The following is a 14,236-nucleotide window of genomic DNA, read 5'->3' on the forward strand; positions in this document are numbered from 1 at the left end:
TATGTGGTTCCTGCAGTCACCGGAGGAGGGCACTGTTGTTTTGTTTTAGCGTAGTATCAGTCTCAGGATATGACGCCATCACGTTACATTACGTCTCCGCGGTGTGACGCTGTTCGTGCGGGAACTTAAACCAACCTGCTTTGTGTCCATCTGCAAAGATTTGGTGCAGCTTTTCTTATGAAACGGAGTTTTATCCGCTGCAGGTAAATGTTACTCACAACATGCGAGGCTGACAGTTTTATATTTGAGCTGTGGAGAGTGTGCTCCACGTTATTTAGCTGCTGCTAATGCTAACAGTCAGTAATGCTGGCTAAATTAGCGTCTACCAAACGTCAACCTCTGTTTGTCTACTTAAACAAACAGACATGAAATTAGCTATTAGGAGCCTTTTGTAAACAAGTGTATTATTATTATGTTTTTGAAAGATAAGAGAAATAATCTGTTGTTTTCTAAGTGCTGCACGTTAACTTTGTAGCTGACTACAGGTCCAGACTCAGGCTCCAAGTCAATGGCATACAATCAATAAAGAAGTGTGCATCTTTTCTTAAATGTTTACCTGCTGATTTCTCTCAATCAGGGCTAGAAAATAACAATTATTTTTCATAATTTCATAATCGATTAATTGTTTGATTATTTGTACGATGAATCATGTGCTTTTCGGTCCATACAATGTCAGAAAATGTTGAAAAATCTTGACCAGTGTTTCCCAAGCTTCGACATGTTCTCCAATGTCTTGTTTTGTCCACAAACCAACGTTATGGGTTCTAACGATCTATTTGTTATGTGGAGCAAAGAAACCATGAAATATTCACATGAAAATATAAGAAGCTTGTTTTAATTTTTTTAAAAAACCCACAGTATGAATTTCACCCATGGGGGAAATTCACATTTTCCAGCAGCTCTTGACATGTAAGTATAAAACTAGGAAAAACAAAAAACAGATTAATAATAAAAAGCGGAAACTAAAAAAAATGGATTATCAAAATAGCTGACAATTAATTTAGTAATCCATAATCAAATAATAGTTGCAGCCCTACTCTCAATCTTTCTACTTATTCATTTAATCCTGCATTGTTTATTTTAATGCCTGTTTCTTCAGCATGTATGTATTCTCTGTCTTATTTTATTATTTGGTTTAGTTGTTTGCATACCGGTGAGATGGTGTTTCCTCTGCCCCTTTTATGTTTTCCTTTCTTAAATGGATATTTGTTACAGGAGTTGTTGATCCACTGCTGCTTCGCTTTGTAAATTAAAATGTGGTATTTTGTTATTGGAAATCCATCTTTGGGATTTTCCCAAGTTCGACAAATTTGCCGAACAAGGTAGCTGCAGATCATGTGTCGCTGTGCACTAAAAAATGCTGATTTTCTGTGTGGGGGAGTGAGGAGCTTACAAACATTAGTTTTTAACTATAAAAGCTTGTCTAATGGACAATTAATGTAATCAAACAAATTTATAGAAGAGTACAGAGATGTGAAATATCTTAAAGCAGTTTAGCAGTCATTTCTGTGATTTAATCCAAACTCCTTTTGGTTGCAGGTTTGTCTGGTGCTTGCAGATCATAGCACATGGAGTCAGAGAGAGGTGAATCCCTGCCGTCGTCTTCCAATCCAGTGGAGGTCGTCAACTCCATCCGTGAGCGTACGATTGCAGAGAACAGCATGGTGGTGCTGCTGCAGGGTCTGCACGGAGAGGTGACCACAGTGGACCTGAGAAACGAGAGCACGGCCCGGGGACGCGTGGTCAACGTGGACGCCTTCATGAACATACGCCTGGAGGAGGTGGTGTACAGGGACCGCCGTGGTCGGCTCACTCAGCTGCAGGACATGTTTATCACCGGCAGGAATGTCCGCTATGTTCACATCCCAGACCACATGGACATAATGAAGACCATACAGAGCCAGCTGGCCAAGATCCACAGAGTCCGCAACTTTGCCAGTCAAGGAGGAGGAAGAAAAGAGTTCAAGAAAACCAAGTAACTTATTATCTTTTTTGTACAAAGACACACACAACTCTCGCTGGGGTCCTACTGTGCAAGTGTGGAGGCATACATTTTTTTGATGCATCACTGTCAATCAGTGATGAATTACTGGACTTTGGGTCATGAGATTAATTTCTGAGGGTCATTAAATGGTTGAGAGAAAGGAAAATGGTACAGCCTTATTATTCTACTGAAGTTCATTTTACACAATAAAACACAGTTTTTCTGACTTTTTGTATGCTCTCTTTTGGAATCTTTGCTGGGTTTGATATACACATATATAGCCTAAATGACCAAAATAATAATAAATAAATCATAAATCTGATTTGCTGAACCAGTAGAAGGCTGTTCACATGACCTGAGACACAGTTTCAACCGGATGCTGTGTTTTCGCAGTGATTATGATCATTTTTGCATGTAACAAACTAAAAACTGTTTGGGTTTTTTTAATAGGTGAAGTCATTGTACAGAGATGCTCACCCAGATTTAAATGTTTTATTTTGTTTTGAAAAGACACGGTACACGTTAATGATCACTTCCATTTAAATGTGCCAGACTGTATCTATGGGCTTATTTCCGTATGTTGTCCATCAACTAACATGAAGTGAACATGACTCCACAGAAAGAGTCCAGTTAATGATCTATTGGGCAGTAACTATAGATGTTAAAGAGCTGAACGTGACCAGTCATCACTTAGAGGGACAGACTGAGGTTTACTCTGTGGGCAGTTCATGGCCAAGAGGAAAGGAATCTGGCTTGTAACTGAAGGGTTTCCAGTTCAAACCCCAAACGGGTCAAGGGGTGGGATGCCCCTGAGCAAGGCACCAAATCCCCATTTCTCCCTGGGTGCAGAAGAGTGCTGCCCACTGCTCCTGTGTCCGGCTTTTGTGTCATAATGTTATATCCAGAGGATAAATTCACTATCACTAATTGTGTGTGCAAAAATAACTAGTTCTTACTTATAATTCAAAGCTCAAAATAATTAGCTGTGAGTGTCTGGTTTCATGACAAACAGTATTACTGCATAGACAAGTGATTTTTGATTTTCTTCACCTCTCATCCAGGAGGCCTCTTCCTCTTCTTCTATAAGGCAGAATAACAACAAAAATTGCCGAAACTTCCACCCTACAGCTTTAATTAAAGTAAGTTTTAATTTAAAAGGAAGCTACTGTGACATATAGGGTTAGGGTAAGCTGTTGTGAGGAATAGTGAGTGTGGGTGTGAGCCAATGAATGTCAGTGTATCTGCTCTTGAGTCATCCTGTCATCCACCACAAAGCCCATCTGTCTTTCTGACGATGATACCAGCCCAGAGTTAATAACTGCCCATACGCAGGAAAACATTAGTCACATTCAGTGACAGTGTGGTGGAGAGAAAAACAAGTGGTCACGTTGTACCTCACAAACATCCCTGCTGCGGCGACCTGTCACTCTCTCTCACTCTCTTACTGTGACATCCAGCCGAGCATGGATGGGACTTAGTGCTTTTGGCCAATTGAAATGAGCAGAGCGGCTGAAAGGAAGAGAGTGTTTCACTTGGAAAGTGCCGCCCCAGTCTTTTGCTGATGCACAAATACAATTGGGAATTTGAGGAATTTGCAAAGGGGTATGTTATTCCTAGACCGTGTCAGGAAGAGGACAAGCCTGACATAACACCAGCAGTGGAGGGAAGATAAACCCGGCCCTGTGGGTGGATGGATGGAAGGATGGGTGTGTGCACTCTCAGCAGCTGTGTCATTTTCAACATAGAAACACTGCATTAAGACTAAGAGGAATCCACACACAGGAATTTCCCTCTGGCAGCGTGATCATTGTTTTTCCTCTGTGTGTTTTTAGCGACATGTATTTTTTATGTTTGTTTTAAAACCAATGTTGGGAGCGTCTGAATGACAGCAGCCCACGTAATGACTGCTTACTGTTTGGCTGAAAAACACCACCGAGTGCCACATCAACACTCTACAGACCCAGAATAGCACGTTACAGAGGCTCCACCGCATGAACAGTCTCTTTTACAATACATAACACAGACTGCTTTGGTGTCACTGGCTCCACCAGTGTTAAATGTACTCGTGTCCTGAAGTAGAAGTACCAATTTAAAAGTACAAGTAGTACAAGTCCTGCAACAACAGTATTTTACCCAGAGAAAATAAGTATTATGAGAAAAATATAACAAGTGCCCAACTTCAGTTTTTGAAAAATCTAAATAATCCACCAGTGTGCTGTTTTGTATAAAGTACCTAAAAGGGATACTTGAGTAAAAGTACAAATATGTTATCAGAAAGTGACTTTGGTAGAAGTTGAAGTCACTTTTTATAATATTACTCCTTTACTGTACTTAAGTATAAAAAAAAAGTAATTTTCTGATATAAAATGTACTGAAGTTTTAGAAGTGAAAGTAATAAAATAGTGAGGAGTAGGGATTGAGTCATGGTGGCTCAGTGGTAGGGCGTGTTGTCTTTCAACAGGAAGTTTGTGGGTTCAATTCCTGGCTCTGCTAGTCTACATGTGTCCTTGAGCAAGACATTTAACCCCATGTTGTAGTGGAACGCAGCTCAACAAGACTAGAAAAGCTCTTTTATAAATACAGACCAAATTATACCCTCTCTTCTTCTGATTTTATTTGGTAGTAACGAGTAACAAAGATAGTTAGAGGGAGTAAAAGTACACGTTACTAGAAATATAAATAAAGTAAAGTACACATATACAGTATATGTGAATTTAGTACTTCAGTACTAAACTAACAGAAGTCCATTCATCGTGAAAAGTTACACACTACAGCTTTAAGTACACCGGGAACAACAGCACCTGCTGCTCTGCTCCGCTGTTTGTTTAATAAACTCTGGAGACACAAACTTTTACTGCCCAGCTCTTTTTTTTTTTCCCCCCCCTTGATGCTGAGATTAAAATACAAAGAGCCCAATTAATCCACGAGCCCCCACAGCACCGCTGCCCAGTGCCAGGGGCAGCCAACTTGCTATTTCCTGTTCCACCCTCTTGGCTTTAAACAGAGAACAGACCTCTGTGTGGTGTGACCAGCAGAGTCAGATCACCTCCCTCTGGTCAGACATCATCAGGAGCAGGAAAAAAAAGTCCAGTAAAGTGAGATTTGTATGAAAGTGAGGGATAACGTTTTTTCTTTTCTTTTGTTAATCAGGGCTTTTATTTTGGAGTTTAATTTTATCTCGGAGGAAAAGGAAACTCTTGTGGACTGTTTGTGTCTGGTCCTCCTCCTCCCTCTGGAGGATGAGAGGGAGTGGATCACAGTGTGGAGCTGCTCCTCGTCCGCTCCAGCAGCAACATTCACCTCCTGCTGCCTCTGTCTCACACACAGGATTTTATCCACATGTTGTCAGACACACAAGTGTCTGAGCTCTTTGTGGTTGTGTTTGTTTTGCCAGTGGGAACTTTGTCACATCCAGGATCAAGGTGAGTGATGTTCTGACTTTTTATTGTCATGTCAATTCTGATTTTCGTGCACATTAACATGGAGAAATTACTCTGTGAACTTGACACAATCCCAGACTTTTAAACTATTTTAAATTTGTGTGTGGATTTTACCACATGTACTGCAGTTAACTCTGCTTTCAGGCAGTAAACCCGGTTTATTAGAACTTGCAGCATGTTTTTTTTTTATAACACCACAGTCCATTAAAGTTGCAGTTGCCACTTTCCACACAAAAATCTTTCATATTTTTAATATCATTGCAAAGAAAAAACATTTACCATCTTTCTGCTACAGAAGCTGCACCATTGCATCCCTGACAGCAGCTTCTTGATGGAAGCCGCGGTGCCTTGTTTAAAATAATGTCCTGGTTTCAGAGGTGTCAGATTTCATTTTCTTGACTTAAATGGGATTATCTAAGCAGGAAATGTGCCCAGGGTTGAAGGGGGAATGTGCTTTTACGGGGTCACATAAACAGCTCGGGCTGCGGGGCTTTGCATGTGTGGAGTAACGAGTTATTGGACTTGTCTGGAAATGTTAGGTGTTAAATCTGTCTGCTCCGAAGAGAGCGGCCGCGTAAAATGGACATTTGTCTCTCCCTCTGTTTCTTGTGATGTGTGTCCAGCACAGGGTGAACTTTACCACAGACTGTGAATAAATCTGTGCCGCTCTGCATAGATAAAGTATGTGTGGTGCTGTTTCTTTGTCTGGAAAACAGAAAAAGTGACGATGTGAAAATCTTAAATCTTAAGGTTTCTTGAGGTGTGGTTATATGAGGTGCTGATTTCATCACTGAGAACCAGACCCAGAAACTTGCCCTCACTGAAAATAATCCTAGAGTTTTCTGACGTTTGTAAACTGCTCACTCTCCTGCACCAAATCTCATAGAGAAAATCAACATTTTTTAGCTCATGGCAACACAGGAACACATTTCAACTTAGAAATGGAGGCAGCAGAGGATCAACAGCTCCTGTGTGCTGTGTTAATTTATAATATAATTAAATATAATTTGTTGTTATGTATAAGAATGTTTTTTTCCTTGTTTCCCCCCTGGCAGCCATGCTTTCAGAGGCAGCAGGTGTCCAAGTCCTAGGCTAGTTTCCAGTGACAGTGACAGTGACAAGGTGGGGCTGACTGTGTCAGTACGTCACAAAATCACTTAAAGACTAACTGATTTCAAACTGTGTCCAAAAGAAATCAAACTACATCAAATGTGTGTTTGTTTTTGTATACATATCGTCGTTTAAAATAAAAATACAATAAATATGGCAGCACTTTCCTTAGTATTTTGGCACATAAATCCACAAAGTGCGGTGATATCTCTTGTTAATTGTTGAGCGGAGAAGGTGCTACAGTAGGTGGGGAGAGCAAACACTTCCCAAAATGTGAAACTACTCCTTTAAGCCAGCAAATTACAGAGAGGAATGACTTGATGACAAGGTGATAATCCACAGTGCGGCGAAGGCTACATGTTTGATAAACACGGCATGGAAGCACTACTGGACGTAAAAGCCAAGTCTTTAATTAAAACAAACATTGTTTGGCTTTACATGAGCTGCACTGAAAACTAAATTGCCCACTTATGCTGTTAAGGTCTGGAGGCAGCAAATTGAGAGTGCAGATGGAGTCATGCTTCTTCCCATGAGTCAGTGGGTCCTGACTCAGCCCCCACCGTGACGACCAGCCAGTGCCTTTAAAGATAAGCCCGTTAAGAGTGTTCAGGGTCTGCCAAGAGTCACCAGGATAAGATCAGGGTGGGAGAGAAACACTCGGGGCCCCCGGTGGCAGCGGCCGGAGCAGATCATGGTTTGGCTTTTTTCCCCCAGAGAGAAAATAGTAGAAAGAAAACACTGAGCTCCCATGCACATTGTTGTTGTAATGACAGGGAATGTGAGGGGGTGGGAAATATCCGTCATCGTGTTTATATCCAGCTTTACTGTAACTGTGGGACCATCTGTGACAAGGATTTAGAAACAAAAATCCTCCCAACTTTAGGGTCAAACTCCTGCTCCATTAAAGGACCAGTAACATAAATGTTAAAAGCTTATTACAAAAACATTATATGTTTGCGTGGTAAGAATTATTTCAACAGCAGAATTTCAGAGCTGTGAAAGATTGTTTACATCATTTCTGGTTTGCAAAGGCCGCCTAATGATGCTTTTCCAGAACACAGTTCTAGCACTAATCAGCATGACTCTACTCGTTTTTTTTTATTATTATTTTCTATCAGTGATAGTAACTGGTACATGGTGGGGTTTTTGTTTTAGTACCTTCTCTGACGAGGTTCCAAACACACTGAGCCAATACTAATATGTGACATCGCCAGACTGCCGTTCACTGATTGGTCAGAATGTGTCGTCACTGGAATCAAAACAAGAATCAAACCGAACAATGCCTAAGTGTAGATCAGTTAGAAAGACTTAAAAGTCCTGAAAACATGACGTTCATCTCCATTCATTCATTCTCCATCAACATTTAGCAAAGGAAATGAGTACAATCTCAATATTTAACAGAGGAGTCTGGTGTATTTAACATTGCTGGAAGCCGGCAATCGTGAGCCATCACAACCGTGTTATTTCAGTTCAGTGACTCTGGTGCTCCAGTCGTGCAGGAAGCACTGAACGATTCTGTTAACAAACCTTTTTAATCAACTGATTTCTAATGATTCCCTTACACGGAAAACAACTGCTTTACAAGTCACTAGTTTGTGTGTTTGTGCCGCGTAGAAAACGTACTATAAAGTCATGAGGTAAATTTTTTTGTCATTAAAGCTGCAGTTGGCCGGATTATGAGGGGGAAAAAATAGTTGATGAGTTTCATCTCCAGATTGTTAACTTACATGTTGTGATCAAAGCTCTGTGTCCTTGAGCTCCTACTTATTTTTCATTAACTTTATTGTCCATCTCTCTTTTGGATTTTTTTGGGGGGTGCTTTGAAGTGCAGACAGTTAATAACTGTGGAGCAGGAAAGCTTCCACTGAAGGGACATGTATGTATGTATGTATGTATGTATGTATGTATGTGCAGCTCCAACACTACACTGATGTCATTTAAAAGCACCCAATGCTGTGTTTTGAAAGGTCATTTACAGTCTTATAAATCTGCTTCCTGTCATCTTCAGCTCGCACATGTCCAGTTAACCTGATTGGTCCGGTTTATGTACATTTCCCAGTGTTAGTGTGGACTTCAGATGAAAGCTGAAAATCATTTGGCAGCTGAATACAGATTTATTTTTTGTTTGAAAACACCGTTTTAAGATGAAACTCTAAACCAGCTTGTGCTTGGTCAAAGCCAAGGATATGTTGCCTACCCCCAACTTTAAATACTGTACAGAGTCGACATTAATGATTCCAACAGGAGCAATCTTAACTATTTATATTGTTTTTGTTTAAATTTGTATTCATGAGGATTGTCTATAACAACTTTACATGGACCCACTACCTGAAAATAACCATCAACTTTAGCATATTCAGGTTATATCGGAGTTAGCAGTCACTTGTAAATCAACAACTAAATGTTTTTTTGTTTTTTTTTTCAAAATATAAATGGTGCTCAAAGATAAGGAAAAGAAACAAAATCATCAACATCAACCAAAGACGACTGTTCAGTGTAAATAAACTGAGTTGACAAAAGTTGACAAACATTAGCATGCTAACAGGCTAAATGACAATGGCGGTTTGTCACTGTGACAGAACATGAAATGGATGTAGGTCGGCTGGTAAACAATACAGACCATAAACTGTCGCTGTGGAACGTCACAGTCAGTTAAACTTGACAGACAGACATTAAACTGTTTTCCTGCGAGTTAATTTGTTTTTCTTTTCTGCTCCGTTTCACCGCTGTCTCACAATTAGTTTTCATTTGTTGCAGCTGCTCCCCTGCCTTCTTGTGAGTGCACTCGTGTTGTATTGCAATTAAGTCATTTGATAAATGGTCTGTACTTCAGTTCCAACCGTAGATTACATATACAAAAGTGGCAAAGTCTTCCGGTTTGCCGGCTGAAGCCAACTCAGAAGTAAGAATATACTGAATAGCCACCAGGTGACTGCAAAAATAATAAGAACTCAGTTTGAATGGAAGTCTATGAGAGCTTAAATGAGCTTCTACTTCCCAGTCAATATTATTATATCGTTTATAATCAACTTTCAACTGTCAATTTTGGTCCCATTTAGAGCAAAATAGACAGTAAAGTATGGCACATATGAGTAGACACCAGTGTATTTAACAGTTGCTTATGTCCAGTACTTCGGTTCTCAAAGTGCAGTATGTGTACCACCAGTGGTACGCAAGTTTCCTCTGGTGAAACTTAAAGGAGAATCAGAAATACTGTTCTACTTTATATATCAGGGTATGTGATCAGAGTGGAAAATTAAACAAATGTAACTTTGGTTAAAGTATATATCGTTTTGTATTCATATTAATTCATGTTGACCCTTTTCAATTGCACATGACTACAAATTAAGTTTATTATATCTTCTTATAGGCAATTAAATATAATAGTTATGTTATATAATATGCAATGCCCATGTTGTGTGAATAAAAAGTAGAACGTTGGAACTGTCCTGCCATGTCGGTAATAATTCTGTCAGCGTTTGAACTGCAACCTGCTTATTACCCACATGCCAAGATTCAGGGTTACACAAATAACAGGAACGTGACTTTGACTTAGCTCGACTTATTTACACCACTGTATTTTAACGCTGGCGATAGTGTTACCTCAAGAGAGCAATATTTTCTCAGGTGATACTTGGTACAAAAGGTTTGATAAACCTCTGGTCGAGGAGATCAAGCTGCAAAAACTCAGTATGGCACCGGTCAAATTGCAGGAGTTGAGATTCTAATGGGTTATGTCACAACTGCTATGGACATAAAAGCACATTTATAGAAAGAGTAGACTTTTCCCTGTGATGGACTGGTGACCTGTCCAGGGTGTATGTCAACTGGGTTTGGCTCCAGCACCGTGTGACCCTCAAGCAGTAGACAACAAGTGAGTGTGTGTACTTTTTTGATAAATTTCTCTGAACTACCCCTTTAATTCTTGACTTTTTTTTCATTAATTAACTGAAGTTTCCCCAGTGGAAACACAAGTCAAAGGTAGAGCAACAGTTTTCTGTGGGAAAAAGAAAACCCCCATGTCCCTGAGACAGGAAAAGAACCAGCTCAGGCTCTGATGTCATGAATGTAAACATCCCTATCAGACAGAGCGAGAGGGGGCCTCACGCTGCTGTTCTCGCCACAGGCTGGACTGTAAAACACTTACGAGGAACATATTGTCCCTCTGTGCTGACCTATAGACTGCGTTTAAATCATAGCAATGACAGGGGAGCTTTGGAGGAATCGTTCCACTGGGTTTTGCATGAGCTCAGACTTTCCTGTTTGTTCCTTATTAAAATATATCACATGTGAACTCTGTGCTTGTGTCTTTGCATTACAGGACGTGCTGCTGCTGCTGCTGCTGCAGGAGTCGAGAGAGTGAAAAGTCCCGGACATGTTAGAGATCTGAACCCACTGTGAACCAGGATGGAGCCTGTGAAGAGAGACATGGAGCTGCTCAGTAACAGCATGGCGACCTACGCTCACATCAAAGGTAAAAGCTCAGTGTGCTTTTCCAGCCTGTGATTGATTTATACTCACCTGCCACTTTATCAGGTACACAGGACACGTAATAAAGTGCTGTAGACCATCACACACATACATTCAGAGATGGTCTTATTGGTTGTAATGAGTGGTTATTTGAGTTACTGTTGCCTTTCTATCATTTTGAAACGGTCTGCTCACTCTCCTCTGACCTCTGGCACCAACAAGACATTTTCTCCCAGTTTGGTTTTGCAGGAAAATCAGTAGATCAGCGGTTTCTCAAATACTCAGAGCAGCCTGTCTGATACCAAGAAGCATGCTACATTTACAGTCACTTAAATCAGCTTGGTTTGATCTTCAGCAGGTTGTCTTGACTATGTCTACATGCCTGAGTAGTTATTTGTTGAAATTTTGAATGAAGTTGCAAACCTCTGCTCGCCGGCAGTGTTGCTGATTGTGTTCCTCTACCCTCACAGCTAACCCAGAGAGCTTCGCCCTCTACTTCATGATGGGCGTCTGTTTCGGCCTCCTCATGGCGCTCTGCCTCATGGTGGCCGCCCTCACCTGCAGGACCCGGCGCCGCATCAAACCCCCACCATCCCCCGAGAGGAGACAGCTGAAGGAGTCCAGTGCAGAGGAGGAGGAGGATGATGAGGAGGAGGAGAGCATCGCAGAGGAAGACTGCGAAGAGGCAGACATCCCCAAAGTGACAGTGGCGTCCCTGAGCGACTGCAGCAGCCCGTCTAATGGAACTCTGAGGAGTGTGAACGTGTTTGCCTCCGCTGAGGAGCTGGAGAAGGCCAGACGTCTGGAGGAGAGGGAACGAATCGTCAGGGAGATTTGGAGGAACGGGCAGCCGGACATCCTGGTCACGGGGACGGGGACGATTGGACGAGTGCATTACCACTAACAGACACTTTGACTGCATCTTAAAGACACCTCACAGACTGCAAAGATCATGATACACATATTTTCACTGTGGAAAACAAAAGGGTTCCTGGTAAAGAGAGGTAGAATTTAAGCATTGGGACCATGAGGAGAAATAATCAGCCTGTGACAAGGGGAATATGACTCTTCTGTGACTATGGAAAAAATGGAAAAAAAAGTTTTGCTCCTTTCATTGTCTCCCACTTTATCCTCCACATGAGGGTCACCAATCCCAGCTGACATAGGACAAAAGGTGGGGGACACCCTGGACAGGTCGCCAGTCCATCGCAGGGCAAACACACACGGATGAACATGTGTGAGGAAACTGGAGAAAATCCACTCTCACACAGGGACAACATGCAAGGTCCCGAACCATCAACCTTCTTGCTGTGAGGCAATACTTGCTCCATATCCATACGTTTAAAAAGTGTTTAATAAGTGTTATTATTTACATGGTAAAGATAAAGTAGAATAACAATGTAGCAGAATATACTAAAGTCATTTCCTCCAGCCTTAAGAATGTACTCTGTGTGACAGTTTTATGTTGCACTGAATTTCCAACAATTTACACTGTTCCCACACATTTTCACCAATTCATTTTCAAAACTTTACATACATTTTCCACAATATTTTACCGGACTTCACAACAGTAGGCCCCTAAAGTGACTACAGGGCCCAGTAATGAGGCTCTTACTGCGATGCCCTAGCCCTGTCACAGGCTTTGTACAACAATGTGTGATGAATTATCTTATTCAACATCCTCAGTCGACTCTGTCTCTTTCTTTTATTTGTCATTTGAACACCGCGCATTATTAAAAACACACAGATTAGCATCCTGTTTGCGCTTGCTAACTTCACTCGGAGGGAACATAATGCATACTACGTGTGTCACATGAAACGTGTTTTATATTCTGTTTATGCAGTTTTTATATTCAATATATAAGATCTATAAGATTTCTAATTCCACAAGCCCTTGTCCATTAATCCCTGCAAAACACGGATTCCTTCAATTCCCATGACGCAACTTCTCCTCCTTTGCTTTGACCCTCTCACTGTCCACATCTTTCAAATTTCACATATGACAAAATAATCTTGTCGAGCAAGTTTTGCACTAGAAAAAAAATCTAATTTTAAGAGAAAATACCTAACTTTGTGTTAATATGATATCACAGCTTACTTTAAGATGTCATTAGCGAAAACAATGGTTTGTGTGTGTATTAAAATGTGTTTAATAAAGACATTAATCCATTATCACAGATTGGTGTGTGCAAATAAGAAAGTCTGAGGTATAAATGCTTAAAGTCATCTTAATCAAGTAAAGAAAGACTAAGCATTTCTTTGCTTATGATGAGTTCAACTTTCTCAAAGTCGGTTTTTCCTCGTTTTAAGGCACACAGATTATTTTCTCATTATCATTATTACAAGAAAATAAAAGTAAGAATATGTGGCTGATTTCTAGTAGGGCTGTTTTTTGCAGTGTTGTCAGTGTTGGGTTTTTAAACGGTGAATTCAAAAGAGTTCTCTCATTGAGAGAAAAACCTCCATGTTACTTGGGAGGAATACTTTTTCAATACCAATAAACCTGACAGAGGAAAACTGATGGTTACATTTAATAAAGTTACAATGTTGCAATGCTAATTACACAAGTTACAACAAACACAGCAGCAGTTAGCCAGTTAAGGTGTTAAAGTCCCTGTGGGTGGTCACATACTATTCTTTGACTTTTTTAGGTGATTTTGGACGACATACTATACTATGAATTTTTTGGGTGATTTTGGACGACATACTATACTATGACATTTTTGACCGATATTTGACGACATGCTATACTATGACTTTTTTGACCGATTTTGGACGACATACTATAGCTTTTTTGACGGATTTTTGACGACATACTATACTATGACTTTTTTGTCACATTGACGACATACTATACTATGACTTTTTTGACCGATTTTGGACGACATATTATACTATGACTTTTTTGTCGCATTTTGGACGCCATACTATACTATGACTTTTTTGACCGATTTTGGACGCCATACTATACTATGACTTTTTTGACCGATTTTGGACGACATGCTTTACTATGACTTTTTTGACCGATTTTGGACTACATGCTATACTATGACTTTTTGGGGCAATTTTGGACGCCATACTATACTATGACTTTTTTGACCGATTTTGGACGAAATACTATACTATGACTTTTTTGTCACATTTTGGACGATATTACTATACTATGACTTTTTTGACCAATTTTGGACGACATACTATACTATGACTTTTCTGACGGATTGTGGACGACATG

The 14,236-nt window shown here is 40.4% G+C and overlaps 2 protein-coding genes across 4 annotated transcripts; both read left to right on the top strand.

Moving 5' to 3' along the window:
• The first annotated feature begins 90 nt into the window (after window positions 1–90).
• Window positions 91–3,653, top strand: lsm10 (LSM10, U7 small nuclear RNA associated). Of its 3 annotated transcripts, XM_058618467.1 has the most exons (4): window positions 91–203; window positions 859–909; window positions 1,540–1,975; window positions 3,046–3,653. In XM_058618467.1, exons 3-4 carry the CDS (start codon window positions 1,569–1,571, stop codon window positions 3,068–3,070), a joined length of 432 nt encoding a protein of 143 aa, XP_058474450.1. In that variant the 5' UTR covers window positions 91–203; window positions 859–909; window positions 1,540–1,568; the 3' UTR covers window positions 3,071–3,653. The 3 variants fall into 3 exon arrangements, with proteins under 3 accessions (XP_058474450.1, XP_058474451.1, XP_058474449.1); XM_058618468.1 differs by lacking the exon at window positions 859–909 and having other exon boundaries at window positions 91–199; XM_058618466.1 differs by lacking the exon at window positions 859–909 and having other exon boundaries at window positions 3,046–3,651.
• Window positions 3,654–4,901: 1,248 nt separating this feature from the next.
• eva1bb (eva-1 homolog Bb (C. elegans)) lies at window positions 4,902–13,377 on the top strand. Its single transcript, XM_058618463.1, has 3 exons — window positions 4,902–5,406; window positions 10,856–11,008; window positions 11,475–13,377. The coding sequence occupies exons 2-3, from the start codon at window positions 10,942–10,944 to the stop codon at window positions 11,906–11,908; spliced, it is 501 nt and encodes a 166-aa protein (XP_058474446.1). The 5' UTR covers window positions 4,902–5,406; window positions 10,856–10,941; the 3' UTR covers window positions 11,909–13,377.
• Window positions 13,378–14,236: the final 859 nt, after the last annotated feature.

This window comes from Solea solea, chromosome 20 (assembly GCF_958295425.1).
Source record: "Solea solea chromosome 20, fSolSol10.1, whole genome shotgun sequence".
Classification (NCBI taxonomy): domain Eukaryota; kingdom Metazoa; phylum Chordata; class Actinopteri; order Pleuronectiformes; family Soleidae; genus Solea; species Solea solea.